At 36.4% G+C, this 20,181-nt stretch overlaps 1 protein-coding gene across 1 annotated transcript; it reads left to right on the forward strand.

Annotated features, from left to right (window-relative positions):
• The first annotated feature begins 1,995 nt into the window (after window positions 1–1,995).
• ube2d4 (ubiquitin conjugating enzyme E2 D4) lies at window positions 1,996–19,648 on the forward strand. Its single transcript, XM_084389148.1, has 7 exons — window positions 1,996–2,287; window positions 8,885–8,948; window positions 10,393–10,424; window positions 13,137–13,214; window positions 15,099–15,204; window positions 16,627–16,720; window positions 19,590–19,648. Exons 1-7 carry the CDS (start codon window positions 2,264–2,266, stop codon window positions 19,633–19,635), a joined length of 444 nt encoding a protein of 147 aa, XP_084245274.1. The 5' UTR covers window positions 1,996–2,263; the 3' UTR covers window positions 19,636–19,648.
• Window positions 19,649–20,181: the final 533 nt, after the last annotated feature.

Here is a 20,181-nt window from a genome sequence, read left to right on the forward strand (position 1 = left end):
TTTAAGCAACTGTAGCCTATTTGGCACACATTTGACCAATCAGCATTCGAGATCAAATAAATATGTTTTATGAGTGACAAAAAAAAAAAAAAAAACTATTTTTGCTCATACCATATATATTATAAACATAACACATTAGAATGTTTGTGAGGCCGTTTATTCACATTGTTTGATTTTATAGGAGAGTTTCTCATTGTTAAAGCATGCATAAACCCTGCATGGCTCACTTTAAGCACACAATAGGGGCAGCTTTACAGGAGAGGAGCTGTCAATGTTAAGCAGCTGGAATAAAATTCACTCAGAGAGCTCATGACTTGCCTCAGGCTGACAGAGATGCCATTAGTGTCACAGTTATACTGGATAAACCTGAGACGAAACACAACACAATACAATATTTTACACTGGATTCATCAAGGCCTCTGATACAGGTGAAACTCGAAAAAAACGAATATCGTGCAAAAGTTTGTGTATTTCAGAAATTCAAATTAAAAGGTGAAAATAATATATTTAGTATATATAACTATATACATATGCATGATTATACTTTTCAGAGGGCCGGCATTTCTGTATTTAAAATCCTTTTTTTTTATTGATTGCATGTAATATTCTAATTTTCTGAGATTTTGAATTTGGGGTTTTCATAAGCTGTAAAAAGCATGTATGCATGATATTCAAATTTGTCGAGTTTCACCTGTACTCATGCACATGGCAGACATAAAGAAACTGATCATTTAGTATTGACCAGTACAAAATGTTAATATAACCCACTGTAAATTTACTAATAATTCACCAAAATGGGTTGCAGAAAACTGTATTTTAACACGTTCTAACCACATAGCCTAAATTATTGCTTCGTCAAAAACAGAGAAAAACCTATTCTGGTTCTGGTTTCTGGAATGAATTACTTTATAAATAAATGAATGGGGGAAACCAGACTTTTTACTCCAGTAAATATTTCTCAGAGTAGGTTTTTCTCTGTTTAGACACTCTCAAAGTTCTGGCTACAAAACAGCTATTGAACATTTCCACTGTTATTGCCCAGGAAACAAGATACTGTTCATTAAACACAAGGTTGTCACAAGGGGAACCTAGCTATTATTGGCTATTTAAAAGCATATCATAAGTATTTAAAATTATAGGCTTTACTAAGTGAAATTTAAACAGTTTCACAATAATGAAACAAAACAGTTCCATTGTTACAATTGCTTATGGCTATCATATATATATATATATATATATATATATATATATATATATATATATATATATATATATATATATACATACATACATATATATATATATATATATACAGTCTATGGTGGTCCATGCAATAAACGCATGTCCCTGAATCCGCATATTAATTGTATGATATTTTTTTTACAGTCTATGGGTATGACTCATTTCAGGGGTGACCAAAATTAATGTTTAAAATCAGTCAGAGCGTATCTTCATATTTACATGTAGCTTAACATTAAGGGTAGACTACTTTCTTGGAACCCCCTAACATCCTGAGGCTTTGTTCAATTGTTCTTTGTGTCACATGATGGTAATGTTGTCCCGCGCTTTTTGCTTGTGCTAAAGAAAATAAATATTTGGGATTATCCAGCATTTAAATGGTCAAACAGCGCTATCTTGTGGATAGAGACAGCACAGCAATACATTGGATGGACTTTCAAAACTTACTATACATTTAATTTTCGTATTAGAGAAAATAAAAAGTAAGAATAGAGTCGCGTGTATTAAAAATATCATTTAGAACCTAAGTCATAAAAGGCATGTTAGTGTAAGTAAATAAAACGAAAACTTTATACTAGTGTAGCTAAACGAGATAGAAATCAAGTAGAATGATTAAGGTGTAGATTTATTTTCAGCTTCGATCATAATTTTCTTCTGTCACATCGTTTCTGCAAAATTAGCACGTAACGCCCACAGAACTACATTTCCCAAGATCCCCTCTCTGCTGTAGTATCGCGATAATATCTAAAATGCGTTGCGTTGTCTCGCGAGATTACAGTCCTGCTGTCTAGTACAGCACTAAAAACTGTCAGTGAGGTTAGAGGGGGTAAGAATTCCTCAAATCGGCGACTGCCGTTTAAACAGCAGTGTGAATGTCCAAATCTGTGCTTTTGTGTTATTACGTAGCTAACGTGTGACACTGAGAGGAAAAAAAACAACAACAACCGCGTTCTCATCCAAACTGTACAGGCCAACAGTATCTGAACTAGATCAAACAGACACTGTGCTGTAATACAGCGAGCAAATGGCGTTGAAAAGAATCCAAAAGGTGAGTTTGTGTTCATTGTGTGGATCGCATAACCTCACAGCCTCTGTCAATGTCCTCATCGTCATCTTCTAACGCTGTTGTGAATGTAAAGCACTCGCACTTTCCTCATTTTATCCCCATCTGGTCAAGACAAAGACGGATGGCCAATGGTGGATGCATGCAGTCGACAGACGCTTGTTCTCGTTCTGATCGTTACAGATTCACGGGCATTATGTTATAAACAGTCACTGATACTTCGATACTGCTGATTACGAGTGTTTGTTTTGCGCAATATGTGATCGACAACATCTATTGTCGTCGTGCGATGTTGTAGCACAAGGAACTGTGCGCATAAAACACGTTTATGGGGTTTTTTCAGGTGTTGTTATGAATGATTTGTGGCTTGTAAGTTCGGTGGAGATCTTAACATCGTTAAAATTTATCTTTTCTGTTGTCGGTCATCATGAATGAGAGAAGCGACTCTGGTGCGCATGCGTGATGGGCGACACCGCTTTCAAGTTGCCAAATGCTGAACCCCAATGTCAGTGTGTCCATATATGGCTCGGCAAATAGGGCACTAGGACAGCGGAGGGTATTTTTAACAGATTCGCCACCCTGTTCGCATAACTACTTTAATCACAGAAAAAAAAAATCACTGTGTTTTGATTTCAGTCATTCCATAATCACTATTTATAAGAACAAATTTTGTTCTTATGAACTCGCATGCTGTTATTTTTAATTTCAGCTGACATTTTTAGTTACCAGAAAGGATCTTAAAGTCCCCCTGTGGTGAAAATCCAGCTTTTAATGTCGTTTATAAGTCTATATGGTGTTTTTAATGTGCTTTAAGACAAACCATGTGTAAATTCATAAGTCGACACCATTGCTGAGTATTTTCTCCTTAAAACTGCAGTGAACCAAAGACAGTCTCAAAAACACGCTTTGAAATCGCTGGTGTTTCTGACGTCACAAACTACCTTGTAACCAATCAGATCAACGAGTGGATCTCTGAGCTGCTGTGAGTGGAGGCGGGGCTCATTTGCATATTCATAGAACGCGCATACTAAATGAGGCAAGGGTGTCGAGTTACATTCAAGATATTTTAAGGCATTAAGGAATTTCTTTTAAGGGAAAAAAAACGTTTAAATATGTAATTTTGTTGATCAAAGATGAGTTTTAAGGGAGACAATTATTGACTACAGGGGGACTTTAAGGTCTGAGAAGCCCTGCAAAATGATCCATTCATAAAAATGTTGAATGCACATTTTTAGATACTTTATTAAATGTGCACAGACTAGAGCTGGGCGATATATCGCATGACATTGTTATGGCGATTTACTACTAATCACGGAACCGGCTTTACTGACGAGATGCGCATAACAATGTCATGCGATATATATCGCACAGACTAATGATAAATTTCAGACATTTTCCAAATGTCATGTTACATCAACCAGGGGTGAAGAGAGAGTGACAACAACAGATCAAAAATAGACAGCAGAAGCTCCGCCCCCTTTAAAAGCAGCACATATGTAACACAGTATGTGGTGTGTTGTGTTGATCCTGCCAGAGGTAATTTATTAAGGCTCGCACTTGTGCAATGATCATGTCCAGGCTATCAGAAACAAACAACCTTTTAACGTGCATTTAATCATGTAAGCAAAATAATCTAATTATATTAATACAGGTATTATGTTGATTGATACTATAGACTCTAACGTTGAAGATAATTGAGACTGTATTTATTTGCTTTTGCTTACTGTAAGTGACGATAAGTAACGGTATACCAATATGCTGTATTGCAGGTTTATAGAATTACTATATAATCTTTCATAATTTTCTTAAATTGAGAATAGTCTTATTTCTGATAAAAACATTTATTTGTCAAAGCTGTGGTCCGTTTGTAATGTATGAATCATGTCTAGTCAATTTAATGTATTAAAGAGGTCAGGAATTGAGAAATCAAATTTTCCTTGATCTTTTGACATACAAGGTAATTATACTATAAAAATATCCTGTAAGTTTCAGAACTCAAAAATGTCCTAGTTAGTCCAAAAACAGCTTTTATTGAAACCAAGCTACTTTTACATAATTTCCTCTTTAGCCACTGATTCGTGCATGTCATGTAGTAGTAAATACGAGACAGAGACACACAAACAGATCAGATCTGCAGACTGAATAGTTGTGATTTGCTGTTCTATCGGCATTTATGGGGTTAATGCGTCGGAATATCGGATACTTAAAGGGGTGGTTGATTATGATTTCACTTTTCTAACTTTAGTTGGTGTGTAATGTTGCTGTTTGAGCATAAACAACATCTGCAAAGTTACGACGCTCAAAGTTCAAAGCAAAGGGAGATATTTGCTTTTAAATAAATTGTTTTTTAAGGACTACAACAAAAGGCTGGTAGGGACTACACGACATTCCTCCCGGGTTAGTGACATCACCAACCCTAAAATTTACATAAACCCTGCCCCCGGGAATGCGATTTATAGATTATCATGACAGAATATGCTAATCAATGACTAGAAGATAACTGCACATAAGCTACATAAATTCATCAACTAACCATTCAGAAATGTCCTGTTGCTTCTACATGTTGTCGCTTCTTGAGCCTCTCCATTATTGTCTGACTCGGATTTGAACGTAAACATTGACATTTTCAGTGCATGTCTGTGTGAGGTAAAAGGACTCAAGCTGTTGTAGCTCCGCCCCCTGTGCCGGGAGCAGCAGCTCATTTGCATTTAAAGGGACAGACACAAAACGGTGCGCTTTTGTTCACCCTCAAAAAGTGACAATTTTAACATGCTATATAAAAATATCTGTGGGGTATTTTGAGCTAAATCTTCACGTACACACTCTGGGGACATCAGAGACTTATTTTACATCTTGTGAAAAGGGCATTATATCACCCCTTTAAAACAAACGCTGCTTTTGTTATTGTTTTGATTGAAGCAATTAGCTGTAATCCTGAATAAAAGCTTCAGTGAGCAACATCTGTTTTGGCATCAGTAAGACATTACAACACGGTTAATTTTATCAACACAACACTGCAAATGACAATGTATATCTTTTTCACTTTATCGAAAAGGATGAACAATAAATAGCCTAGAACGACAGTGCGACAAACAATGGTACGTACATTCATACTTCCGTTTACAGGACCCAACGTACGTCAACTGTGGTAACTCAGTACTTAAAGGGATAGTTCACCCAAAAATGAATATTCTGTCATCATTTACTCTCCCTCAAGTTGTTCCAAATCTGAATGAGTTTCTTTTTTCTGCTGAACACAAAAAAATATATTTTAAAAAAGATGGGTAAGCAAACAGTTGTTGGACCCCATTGACTTCCATAGTATGGAAGAAAAATAATATGGAAGTCAATGGGGTCCAACAACTGTTTTGTTACCGACATTCTTCAAAATATTTTCTTTTTTTGTTCAGCAGAAGAAAGAAACTCATTCAGGTTTGGAACAACTTGAGGGAGAGCAAATGATGACCAAATTTTCATTTTAGGGTGAACTATCCCTTTAAACTTTATTTTTCACAACCAATATGTAATACTTTGTTTACCTTTCTTTGGCAAATGTTTATAACAAGATTTTTTTCAACATCAGAAGTTTTTCCAAAACAATTCCACGCGTGTAACGTCTGGGATGTTGAAAGTTATTTTAATATGCAAACCTGTCACCCAATCACCGCAGTGGGCGTTTACTTCCAAGTCTTGATTGAGACACGCCCATCAAGTGTTTGATAGAAAGGGTCAAAAACAGGAGAGAAAAGAGCTTATTGCTTCTAAATTAGGATGTTTTTTGCTTTAAAAGTCTTTAACATTATAAGTGGAGCTCAGAGAACGTTATAAAAAAAAGGCTGTGAATGACCCCTTTAATAAAGTTATTGCTCACGGTTCTCATAGAACTAAACTAAATGAAAAGTGGGATAGTTTGAGCAGCAGTGCGTTCTTTTATTCTTGCAGTAATGTCATTTAAAGCCATTTATTGTTCTTCTGTGGTTGTGTACAAGGTTAGAGATGGACTGACCCATCAGAGGCACTTATGTGTTTCTTTAAGTGTGCTGATGGTTATAGTTATTGAAAGTGTTGGTGGCGAGCAGCTGACAGCTCTAGTCTATCTTTAGACAGGCCTTTTCAGGCACTGAGTCACACAGCAACTTCTAGCAATACAAGAGGAGAATTAGAGGCCAACCCTCTGCACATCTTGGCAATCGCCAATGGCTAGTAAATTGTTTTGGTTACTCGCCAGACTGATATACTATTATATAATTAAATATAATTTTATGTATATATATATATAATTTTTTTTTTATATAGGCTATATATTTTATTTTTATTATTTAATCTTTTATATTCCACCAAATCAGCTTGTCTTTGTAAAATGACAAAGTTTTTTAAATATCTAAATGTACACTCTTAAAATCAGTCAATCAAGCATTATATTATGATAATCAAGCATTATTTAATGATAGAACTTTAGTTATTAGAACTAAAACTTGATAATCATGCATGTATATTTGTAATTTTAACTGAACTGACTGGTGGTGGTGCTTAAAATATTGTTGGTCATTCAGTGTTTCTGTAAAAAAAAAAAAAAAAAAAAAAGATAATAGTAATTCATAATACTAATTATCATTAAAAGATAATAATCCTACTACTAATAATGACAATATACAACACATGAGCTGCTGGGTTCATGAAGGGTGTATTCACACCTGCCTTGTTTGGTTCGATTGAATTGAACTGTAGTTCGTTTCCCCCCTTGGTGCGGATCTTTTGGGCAGGTGTGAATACAGCAATCGCACTCGGGTGCGGACCAAACAACCGAACCGAGACCAAGCAGAAGAGGTGGTCTCGGTACGGTTCCAAACGAACTCTGGTACGGTTCGTTTACGGTGTGAACATGAACCGACCCAATTGCAGAAAGCACTGCGCCTTTAAGACTTTATTTGACTGCTCTTATGAGGCTACTTAACAAAACGGACATTTTGGCATAATGGTTTGTGTTATTGTTCGTTCAAGCGCGAAGAGAATTTGATTCCGGCGCGCTGTCTGTGCGCACGATACTGTCGCGCGTCTTTCTGCGCGTCGTGTGTGCATCAGGACATTCACAGACAGAGCGTTCTCTTTTGTCTTATCGCGCTTAAAATGGTTTAAAAGCATGTTCTCTACTCCGGAACCGTCTTCTCAAAATCCTAATTACAACATCGAATAGATGACATTGTATCATATGATGCTCATTAGTTTCTTCATATTGCGTTTGTAGAGAATAACACCAAATCAGTAAAATAACAAATATTGCATTACGAAATATCTCCATGCCGAGCTTGTTTTTGCACTTCCTGCTTTTCCCTGCTTAAGAATTCCTGTCCAATGAATGGACGACCTTAGTACACGTGTGGTTTTGTTTACAAATTTTGGTTCACTTGCAAAAAGAGCAGTGTGAAAGCGAACCTTACCAAACAAAACAAAAAAAACAACATTGTATTTGGTCCGGACCAAAGCACGTTAATCACGTTGTCAGCGTTTGCTCGAACTGATTTGCTGAAATTAAAACAGGGATGAGTGCCATCCAATGAGATTGCGCCGATTGCGCATTAGTTTTAATTAGTACTTGTATTCAGCAAAGGCGCATTAAATTGATCAAAAGTGACGTTAAAGACGTTTAAAATGTTACACAAGATTTCCATTTCAAATAAATGCTGTTCTTTTGAACTTTCTGTTGATCAAAGAATCCTGCAAAAAAATGTATCACAGTTTCCACAAAGATATGAAGCAGCACAACCGTTTTCAACATTGATAATAATCATAAATGTTTCTTGAGCATCAAATCATCATATTAGAATGATTTCTGAAGGATCGTGTGACACTGAAGACTGGAGTAATGATGCTGAAAATTCAGCTTTGATCGCAGAAATAAATTACACTTCACAATATATTCTCATAGAAAACAGTTATTTAAAATGATCAATTAAATGCAGCCTTGGTGAGATTTTCAAAAACAATAAAAAGTGACCCAAACTTGTACTAACTTGAATAATTGTATTACAATATTTTTGCCTTAATGCAAAATATAATAATAATAATAATAATAATGTTAGTGAATTATACACTTTTACCTCTATCACATTTTGACTTTGAATAATCTTTCCAAAGAAGGACACACAAGGAGCCTGTGTTTTCCACAACTGATATTTCTGTAACAACCTGATATTTTCTGTTATACCGATTGTTTATACATCCATATTTCATTCTTAGACCAAGTTGCTAGAGTGAGATGATTGTCATAGTGTTGGTTGCGCTGAAATGATCTACATCTCAATATAGAAACAAACCTCAGAGCCAAAGCATCAGGAATATGTGTTGGCAACCACATTACACTAACATGAGCCAAATTCTGTTTTTAGAAAGCGGTTTGAATAAATGAAGTATCCTAGTGCTGATAAAGGTTTGATCAGGACAGGAATCCTTTGTTTTTTAAATGTTACTCTTTTATCAATTTTCCCTGAAGTACTCTTACAAATACAAAGTTTCCTGCTCCAAAAATGTTGTTTTACATGAAATGGCCACTTGAATTTAGATTTTTTTTTTTTTCTCTCTCAGGAACTGACGGACCTCCAGAGAGATCCACCAGCCCAGTGTTCAGCAGGTCCGGTCGGAGAGGACTGTGAGTATATCAGGAACGAGTGAATAATAAGGTCTTACTACTGGATAGGGATGCACTGATATGAACATTTTGGCTGATACCAATAATTCTTTATATTTGTGAGCAGATAACCGATATATTGGCCGATACGATAATTCTTTATATTTGTAAGCAGGTAACGATATATTTGCCGATACCATAATTCTTTATCTTTGTGAGCAGATAACCGATATATTGGCCGATACTGATAATTCTTTATATTTGTGAGCAGATAACCGATATGTTGGCCGATACGATAATTCTTTATATTTGTGAGCAGATAACCGATATGTTGGCCGATACGATAATTCTTTATATTTGTGAGCAGATAACCGATATATTGGCCGATACGATAATTCTTTATATTTGTGAGCAGATAACCGATATGTTGGCCGATACGATAATTCTTTATATTTGTGAGCAGATAACCGATATATTGGCCGATACCGATAATTCTTTATATTTGTGAGCAGATAACCGATATATTGGCCGATACTGATAATTCTTTATATTTGTAAGCAGGTAACGATATATTTGCAGATACGATAATTCTTTATATTTGTGAGCAGATAACCGATATATTGGCCGATACCGATAATTCTTTATATTTGTGAGCAGATAACTGATATGTTGGCCGATATGATAATTCTTTATATTTGTGAGCAGATAACCGATATGTTGGCCGATACGATAATTCTTTATATTTGTGAGCAGATAACCGATATATTGGCCAATACCGATAATCCTTTATATTTGTGAGCAGATAACCGATATATTGGCCGATACCGATAATTCTTTATATTTGTGAGCAAGTAACGATATATTTGCCAGTACGATAATTCTTTATATTTGTGAGCAGATAACCGATATATTGGCCGATACCGATAATTCTTTATATTTGTAAGCAGATAACGATATATTGGCCGATACCGATAATTCTTTATATTTGTAAGCAGATAACCGATATATTGGCCAATAAATCTAAATCCAAAGTTTTATATCATTTTTGAGAACCTGATTACAAAAACAGAAGTCTTGTCATTAAAATCCATGTCGAAAACACACAATTCTAATGCTAACTGCAAATGTTGCACTGAACTGTATTTTCCTTTTTTGAAGTGATTTCAATCATATTTCAAGCAATTCAAATCCATCATGGTGAACAGTGCACATCTGAAGCATCTCAGCTGAAGGAAATAATCCATTATTTATCAGCTCTAATATATCGGTCGATAACATGAACAAAAATGACGGATACCGAAAGGGTGGCCGATATATCGTGCATCCCTACTATCAGATTACAGTTTAAATACAAAGATACTCACATGTGTTATTGTGTAACACTAACTAGCATTCTCAGCATACATGTTTGGATCAGTTTTTGCTCTGCTTCAATTGATTTTATGTCATGATTCATGTTTTTCAGTGTTTCACTGGCAGGCAACAATAATGGGGCCGGTGAGTAGCTGTTTTTTCTGTCTTATTCTTTTCAAATTACAGGGTTCCCACAGTCGTGAAATGTGATTTCTAGACCTGGAAAAATCAGTAGATTAAAACATTTGTAAAAACTTTAAATTCAGGGTCCCCGCGGGTCCTTAAATCATCAAATTTAAGGCCATAAAAAGTCCTGTAATGTGTAAAAGAGGTCTTACATTTATTTATAGACGAAAAACAGGAAACGCGACACAGCCTAATGTGATTGTTAAACTTCAAAAGGTGATGATTTAATTAAATAAATATTCAATGTCCAAACGCGGCGCTGTTGTTGGTTTCACGGGATAGTGGTTTCAGAGACGTTCGCAATCAATGAATTCCGCACATTTGCCATGTCAAACAATTGCTTATGATTCTGTTGACTGAGTTATGACAATGTTACTTCATGGCTTTTATATTGTAATATGTTGTAGATGATTGTAAGAGTGCATATTTAATATCTCATCTTTTTTAATGAGCAGCTGTAGTAGTAAAGCATAGACGTTTCAAAACAAGAGTCCCAGTGTATTTCGGCCTTGCTCGTAATTAAGTCCCGCATCATTTTTGGATGGTAATGGTATTTTGGTTATTAGTGCTGTCAAATCGATTAATTGCGATTTATCACATCTAACATAAAAGTTTGTGTTTATATAATATATGTGTGTAGTTATCAGTCTATAACATATCAAGGCCAGGCACTACAGGCATGTTTTTTCATGCATCTGTCAATTTTGAGATTTTGGCTTTTCATAAAGTGTTTTTTTCAGACTAGTGGACAGAAAACATCCAAAATACACTTTTAACTGTGTCTTTTAGAGCACTTTATCTATTTGCGTCTGTAGATTTCAATTACAGTCTATATCTTTAAAGATCGTTGTCTCAAAATGAGTTTTTCCTCCTACATTGAGCCAGAAATCTCCACTTCAGGAACACTTACATTCACCAAACTTTACAGTTTTATTCTTCTCTATATTCTGAAGGTTTTTACAGAAGAGTTTGTTCATATATAATTTTCCTGATTTTATACAACATTTTGTTCCTAAAAAATGGCGAGAATGTATAGATTTTTGGCTGTTGACAGTATTTTGTGATTTGTGGAGTGACAAAATCCCCTCTGTAAAAACCTTTGACTCTAATATAAGAAAAAAATGAAACAAGAATTTTGAACCTGACTTTTGTTGACATTTATGCAAATTAGTGCATATTTAATTATATAGCACCTCATTTGCATATTTAAACATAACATTTCGGAAAACTTATAAAAAAAATTTTTTTGCAATTATTGTTATCAATCAACTGGTGAAGTATGATTATTTATTTATTATTATTTTTTTTTTTTACCTTGACTTAAGTCTAGATTTTACTCAGCACACTCAATTGTTTATTGCCTTTCTTTAAACACATTGAGTAAAACATTCCTTGAGTAGATTATTTGTCCCTCCAGTCTTGCTCGATTCCGCTATTTATTTATTTTTCCCGATCCTGCATAATTCAAGATATCAGGGCAAAATTATCATAAAAATGCAAAGGTCTCGCAGAATATTAATTATAACTATTTAATTGAATTATCTCTAATTTAATGGTTAGAGATAAAAGCGAAACATTTCTCACCTGCCGTCTCACATAAGTTCCTAGGACTGGGCGGAGTGATTTACAAACATGGATGAATGACCAAATAAAAAGCATGAAATGCTTTATAGTTCTTAAAAGAGTTAATAAAAGCGCTGTATACTGCGGAAGAGTACTCAGTTCGGTATTAGAATATTAGAAATATTAGAAAAAACTGACATTGCAATATTTTTCCAGCTATATATACAGTATATTGCGATATGAAAATAATTTCACCAGATGACTTGAATAGCTCTATATGGAAAGAATTAATCATTCCAGAATGATTGGTGTGATTTTGTTGGGGAGTGAATCTGCGTGCAAAATAATAAACAAATTACAAGTATAGATGAATACAATAGAACAAAGATAGAAATTAAATGCTTTGTTTTTAAGTTGTCTAACAACATTCAGGTACAGAAATCGGTGAGAGACCAAAATAAACAAGAGTTATGCATTTTGTTTGTCCTTTGTGCCATCTAACATTATACATAATATGGTAAGTGGTATCCTAATTATTAGAAAAAATCCTATTATTGCTAAAATTATTAATATAATCCTATATTTTTTTCCGCAAATTTATGAAAATAAACAAAATCAGTCATCCTGGTGGGACTGATACCCAGCTTTCCAATTGAATGTGTACCTCAGCCTCTTTAATTAAGTAAAATAATCAGAGATGCATGATTTATTTTGGGATTGTATGTTCTGTTAGGACATTCTGTATTTATTTTATTTGTGCGGGTCTTAAAAAAGGTTGCTGCAGTGTAAAATGTCTGTAAAATTTCATTGGAAATTCATTGGTCAAATGTGTGGGAACCCTGAAATAATGAGGGACATATTCAACACTTTTGTAGCATTTTATTTCCACTTTGAAATGTAAATGAAAAGTCGCTTGCACCATAAATGGTTCTAATTTAGTTAATTAAACTCCTTTAACACTTCCGTATGTAAATAAACTCTGTCCAGTTGTGACGTGTCATCTTATAACAGAATGTTACAAAGTGTTTGAATTGATTTGTATATGAACAAAATATAAAAATGCTGGCTATGAAACATACATTAGTAAACTGTGTCCTTGTTTTTCAGAATGACAGTCCATATCAAGGAGGGGTTTTCTTCCTCACGATTCATTTCCCAACAGACTACCCGTTTAAACCACCCAAGGTCAGTGTCTTTGTGCGATTCATTGTGTTTGGAGACCATTAGTCGTATGCAAATTAGGGGTGGAACGGATCGCAGTTGGACCGTACGGACCAGGCCCCACGGTTGTGATTCGCGGATTAACTGCTAAGTTTAAACATCATAGAGTGAAAGTTTATCATTTGGACGTGTTTGTCTTGCCAGTTTACACATTAAACGCAGAAGAGGCGAAAATCTGGTCTTTTTCGCGCAGAGAGAGAGCGAGAGACACACATATAAACGGACACATAAACACAGAGTTATGTCTAAATACCCGACTCTGCAAGTTTTCTCTCGTTTATGTCATAAGTGAACAGTTGAGAAAGAAACCGGATGTTTGTCTGTTTTTTCGGTCCGTGCAGCTGGTCTTAAAGTGACAGCACACATCTAATATTCAGTGTCATTAATGTTAAAGGCACAATATGTAACTTTTTTGCTTTAAAAATAGCAAAAATCACTATATCTATGTTACATTTTTTTGTGTGTGTGTGTACTTACATTATCCCGACTGTTTCCAACAACTTTCAGAACAGGAGAAATTTGTAATTTAATTCGAAGACACGTCCCGTTTCTTTATTTCCGTTTTGTCACCGTCAATGGCGTCATATCCGCGTTGTCCCTGGTTTCCGCTCGTACTGCCATAGCAACCAGAGCTATGAACCAGAGCCCTTTGATAATAACCAAAGCGACAGACGCAGACAACTGTGTAGTTCGCAATGTCTATCTGCACGCTGTTGTTTCGTTCAAACATTATGGACCATGGCAAGCAGACTTTGGATAAAAAAGGAGAACTAAAACCATAGTATATAGTATATAAACGAGAGCTCCACGTCCGATACTTCGACCGCTCCTACATGTACTACATATAATTTATTAAACAGCTGAGCACATTTACATAAAACTAATCAATGTTATATAGTTCAACAATGATAAAATGTTAGAATATGATCTGTATGTTATTCTAATGTTGATCTAGCTTACTGCTAGTCTCATACAGACAAACTAACACATACATTTCAACACATTCAAATGCAGTTTAGTGTGCTAGTGTAATGTTAGACTAAGTGAAACAGCGCTGCGTTATCTCACAAGTTTAATTTGTCTAATAAACTGACCTGTGAGTAGTAATTCTGCACTTGCGTGTAGTTCGGTAGAATGAAATGTCCATATTCCTTTTATATCCGCAGGACTTGCGTCGCGTGTGGAGCTGATAGCTGTCTCTTAGCAATCCCGACCTGCTTCATATCACAGTCATGATAAAAGCATCGATGTATTCACTCATCCATAAACATTATTAGATCGGTCGGCTTGACGTTGACGACAGGATCCATAATTCTTAGCAAATGTTGCGTCATCAAACTACGCCTTTGATATTGTAAAGAGGCTATCGGCGAAAAATTCCATACTGTACGTTTAATAAAACAACAAAATACTGCTTTAACAAAGATGAAACTATATTAAATTTCTATAGTGAACAAATAGTGTTATTTTACATTTAGGCTTAATTATTAATTTCTGTACCTGAAAAGGCTACTACTGTTAGACTTTGTAACTTTGTGGTTTAGTATTCATCTCTGCTTGTAATTTGTGTGTTTGTTCTTATATTATTACTGACTGTTCAGTTGTTTTTAATAATGTCTGAACTTTATCAGTTAGGCTAGTAGTTTTTGATGTAGTATTGAAGAACTTCATGTGTATATATATATATATTTATTTATTTATTTATTCTGATCCGAAAAAAGATCCGATCCGTTGCTCAAAAACCGTGAATGATCCGAACCGTGAATTTTGTGATCCGTTCCAGCACTAGTGCAAATGCATGTAGTGGTTTGTAATGCTGTGATCAATACTCTCTGCGTTGATTGACAGGTCGCATTCACAACAAAAATCTACCACCCCAATATTAACAGTAATGGCAGTATTTGTCTGGACATCCTGCGATCTCAGTGGTCTCCTGCACTTACTGTGTCCAAAGGTAAGTTTCAGGTGCAACGTCTCAATGCTTCAAACAATCACTTTGAATTTATTTATTTGACACTAATTGTAAATCTAATGCCATGTTAATACCATGCTACTTTTTGGAACCTCATATAATAAATTGTGACATGATCTCACATAAGGATGATGTTGATCTGAATATCAGCTGTACTGCCATTGGGAACAAAAGCACTCGAAAATTGCATGGTATAAATTATATATTATTATGTATTGAATGGTGGAATGCATATTCTTTAGGACTTCATCTGCAATACTTTTTTTGCTGTATGAACATATTACTATGACAAGATGTGTTAGTGATAATAATGTGACAAAAATGTTTAAAAAAAATACTATTCTTTAAACATTATTTAATTATATTACCAAGTTTTAACATACCATTTGTGTACAGGTTATAACTCACCATTGCGTTGGTTAACGGGGCATACATGCTGTCCTGTTCAGGAAAACTAACAGATGGTCATTATTATTTAGGAATTATAAAATTCTCATGTGTTTTGGTCGATCGGATCACAAGTAGACGAGGGAAACACATTCCCGTTTACACCTGGTGTTTTAATCCGTCTCTTCTGTCCACTTTCAAACACTTCTGTCCTGATTTCTTCGATGGGAGGGTCTATGGGTGAGGAAATGTTTGGGTTTTTCAGATCTTACGATCTAATGGATGAAATAAGCTCTCGATATTAACATATGAACACGACCGGAGACGACGGAGAAACACACAGAGAGCATCAGCTTCAGTTTCTGCTCTGGCAGACGCGAGATCAGCCGAACGCTGTGAGTGTGTGTTAGAAATCAGGAATGGTGAGAGAACATTGTGATTGGTACGTTTTTCATCTTCAAACCAAACTTGAGTCTCCAGCCAACAGAGAGTTTAAATCCCGTTTGACTATCGCTCTTCCCATAATGTTCCCGCATTAGACCAGTAGACGGAGAGAAGACAGTCTTTAGTGGCTGTTTGAACATATTCGATCACATGAGCGTTTACACTACGAAAGCAATCCGGTCGAATTTGTTTTTGACTATCTCTGGAAGTGGAGGAAACTGGACGAGCTCAAACTGTTTTAGACCCGTTTACTCCTGTATTTAACGTCCACTTGTGATCCGATCAACCAAAACACATCTTAATACAGGTGTAAACAGGGCCTGATTGACTGTTAGTTTTGTGTACTGGAAAGCCTAATAGAGCCCCGTATGGGTTACTCTGCCAGACTACAGTGATTAATCTTTGTTCTAAGAAGTGACCTAGTTTGGATCACTCCACGGGGAAACTGTGTTATATGACAAACAAACACCGGAGAAGCTCTTCTTGCTATGAACACAAGGCTTTCCAACAGTAGAGATGAGCCGGATGTTTGGCTTTATATCGTGTTTTTAATGTGTTCCCTTCTTTTTTTAGTCTTGTTGTCCATCTGCTCCCTGTTATGTGACCCGAACCCAGATGACCCGCTGGTACCTGAGATCGCACATACATATAAAGCAGACAGAGAAAAGTGAGTGACCCAAAAATACATTAAAATAGTTTGTGTTTATTGGAAAATCCAATTAATTTTATATGAATGTATAGAATTAATTGGATGTATAATGAATAGTACTTTTTTTTTTAACAATGGCCGTCAAGATTTTAACATAAGGTAAGTCTGGCATCGGTACAAAAATGGCATTATGTGACCAATCGTGTGAAGAGCAAAAGACTCAGAACGGTAAAACAAATCTGATAGGATCGTTCAACTCTTTCAAATCCAATTGGATGAGCCACATTCAGCGCTGTTGTAAAATAGCCAATACTTGCACACTTGAGAGTTAAATTCTATATTAATCTGCCCTTTAGTTGTGACATTGATTGTGAATAGTAAACACCTAAATTCCTGTCCATGTTACAATAATAATAATAAGCTCTTCCTCATCTTGGCGTGTTTGAGAGATGTTAGTCACATGGTCAGACCTTTGACTGATGGCTCTACAGCCGCTTCGATTGGCCAAGGACCACTTAGGTAAGACCGACTGACATGTAAAGCGACCAAAAACAGTTTGTTTGCTTCGACATAATGTTTAGGGCCGAGTAAATGTCACAGACCAGACCAGGGGTGCGTTTCCCAAAAGCATTGTTAAGCCCTATTCGGACGGGACTAGTTTAACATGGAGAGGTGGGGTAGAGTAATAATTACCAGAGCTTCTCTGTGATTTTAGTCCCGTCCGAATGTGCATCTCAGTGATCATCACGGACAACGTCAGTAAAGATTACGGTGACTTTTACCTTCAGTAAAAGGGTCCGGAAAAATGACCTCAGGTGATACTAACCCCGTGCGAATAGACCCGCTGTAAATATGTACGTAAAGATTTCGTCATTCCCTGTTTAAAAGTAGTTTTCAGCGTTTTTTCAAGTACGGAGACGCTTTAAAATGCATTCAGTTGCGTTCTAGACGCTGGGACGAGTCTGTGGCAAAACTCAAGTGTTTTACACACACCATTCAGATCAGAAAGAAGATCGAAAGCACTTGTTAGAGGCACGAAACATCTTTTAGAATTAGGTAAGTGCCTATTACCAACACAATCCAATCTGAAGGTAAATTAAAGGGATAGTTCACCCAAAAATGAAAATTCTGTCATCATTTGCTCTCCCTCAGGTTGTTTCAATACTCCGACTTTCTTCGGAACACAAAATTTGATTTCATCAAAAAGATCTTCATTTGTGTTGCGAAGATGAACGAAAGTCTTGCTGGTTTGAAACGAATTCAGGGTGAGTAAATGATGACAGAATTTTCATTTTTGGGTGAACTATCCCTTTAAGTTCTCTGTTCAGAATCATGGCAGAATCGTGATGTCTATTTAAAACAAATTTTTTTTTGATTCTCAATGTATCCAGCTTTACGAGGAAGTTGCTTGGTAGCCCCTAGACAGGTTTATGCTGGGTACACACCAAAAGATTTTTTACATCTTATAAGATTTTCAAAATGTGATAGACCACAAACATGAGGACAAAAAATCCTAGATTTAACCGTTTTGCTCCTATAGTGTGTGGTGTGCCATGATGTGACAAAGACAGCACACCACACACACGAACAGATTTTCAACCAGAGTCTCGACTGTGAACACAGGAAGTCTCGCGAGACCTCAGAATAAGCATGGCGGACGATATGCAGGAAGAAATTGCGATGATAGTGTTTGGAAAGGTTTTACACGACACGTTGTATAAACATTTGTGCTGTGCCATGACTGCGTTTGTTATGCTTCCGTCTGACATCATCTCGCTTTCTGATTGGATATTGTTTCGTTTCACGTGATAATCTCCAGAGCGTGCGCGCTTGTCCTCGGAGTTCCCCCCCACACATCAGGATTTCTGATGTTGAATATTTACGATTCGCGATCGGGACGGCTCCGACGTTCTTTCCGAGCAGGTTCGGACACTCTTAACACACCTCACACCAAGGGAAAATCTGTTAAGATAATCTGTAGAACCATCAAGATAATCGGGACATAGCTAGGATTGTCGGAAGGGGGAAACTGGCCCAAAATCAGCCCGATTGTCTTTTGGTGTGTACCCAGCATTAGAAAAAAGTTTGGCAAACTGAATCTCTTAGTAAAGCCACAAATCATTTCGGATCACAGGCCCCCATTGCCCAAAGGGTTTGAGCTATAACCTTCAGGTCAAAGGTTTAGGATGCCAGTATTATCTAAAAATAGGGGGAAACAATCCTTCTTGCCGCAGGCGATTTAAGTTTTTTAATGAAAGATAGGCTCCATTTTTGTTTTACAGATTAAAAATGAGTGGGTCTCAGTGATGATGAGTATGAGTGGATTGTATCAGGTGATGGATGTGAGTTTTATGTTTGTCTAAATTGATTGTTTATTACCCTGGAAATCCAGAGTTCTCGTGAGTGCACCATTTGAGTCACTCTGGCATTGAGTAATGATCATTAACTATGCCCTTGTAGCCGAGCTGCACCAATCACATCGTAGTATCTGATATAGGCGGGCCAGAGGCGAGCTAAACGGATGACGACAGCGCTAGTGACAGTGCAGTCACGACTGTAATTGGTCGTAGTGTTATCCAATTGCATGCAGTGAGATTTTCAAATGCCGCCCCTCGACTTGGGCGATTTTCATGACTCAATGCCAGACCCTTAATCATTCAGATTTGGGTCTGGATTTCCTGGCTAATTGTTTATGTGTATTAAAACAAACTTAAACAAAATTTTCCCATGGGGACAAAAACAAGCAAATAAACTGAACGCTGGATTTCAGAAAGTCAGTGAACTTCACCTTTGCGATTAACCCGGTGAACTTCACCCTTGTTGTGTTTTCTCTTAACGTAAAACAGTCCAGAACTGTCATAAGAGTGTGTCCTTTCTTTTCTCGCAGGTACAACAGACTAGCGAGAGAATGGACGCAAAAGTACGCCATGTGAGAGTGCCTGCGACTTGTACAAACTACAGAATCAAACGGACAGAGAAACACGTTTTTACTTGTAACAAGAGGAGTAAAAATAAGTGAATGTTGAGGGGAGGGGACAACTAAACAACAGACCCTTGGAAGGGAATCAGAAAGCGGAGGTGAGAGCCACTATGAGCTGAATCCGCTGTCATGTGCCGTTCTCCTAAACCCGCCGTCTGAACGGATTAGCCTGGGAAAAAAACTCCAGGAAAACTGTAAAACCGGACAAACCTCGGGGTACCACAACCCAGGAAGTTAGACTTGTACTACTGTTAGTTCTATTATTACTGTCATTGTGATTTTTCTCAGTGTTACTCGTCATCATTGTTTGTCATTGTGATGTTTTGCCGAACGAGGAAACATTGGGATGAAGTTGGAAGGCTGGTGAACACACGCTTGATCATGTCTGAGCCGTTTCACAATCCTTATGAAAACCATTGTTGCGAGTGTACGCGAACTCAACACACTTTTCCATTTTCAAACCGTTTGCCATAGAATGTAAAAAAAAAAGACATTTTTC

The sequence above is a fragment of the Rutilus rutilus genome (assembly GCF_951802725.1).
Source record: "Rutilus rutilus genome assembly, chromosome: 19".
Classification (NCBI taxonomy): Eukaryota; Metazoa; Chordata; class Actinopteri; order Cypriniformes; family Leuciscidae; genus Rutilus; species Rutilus rutilus.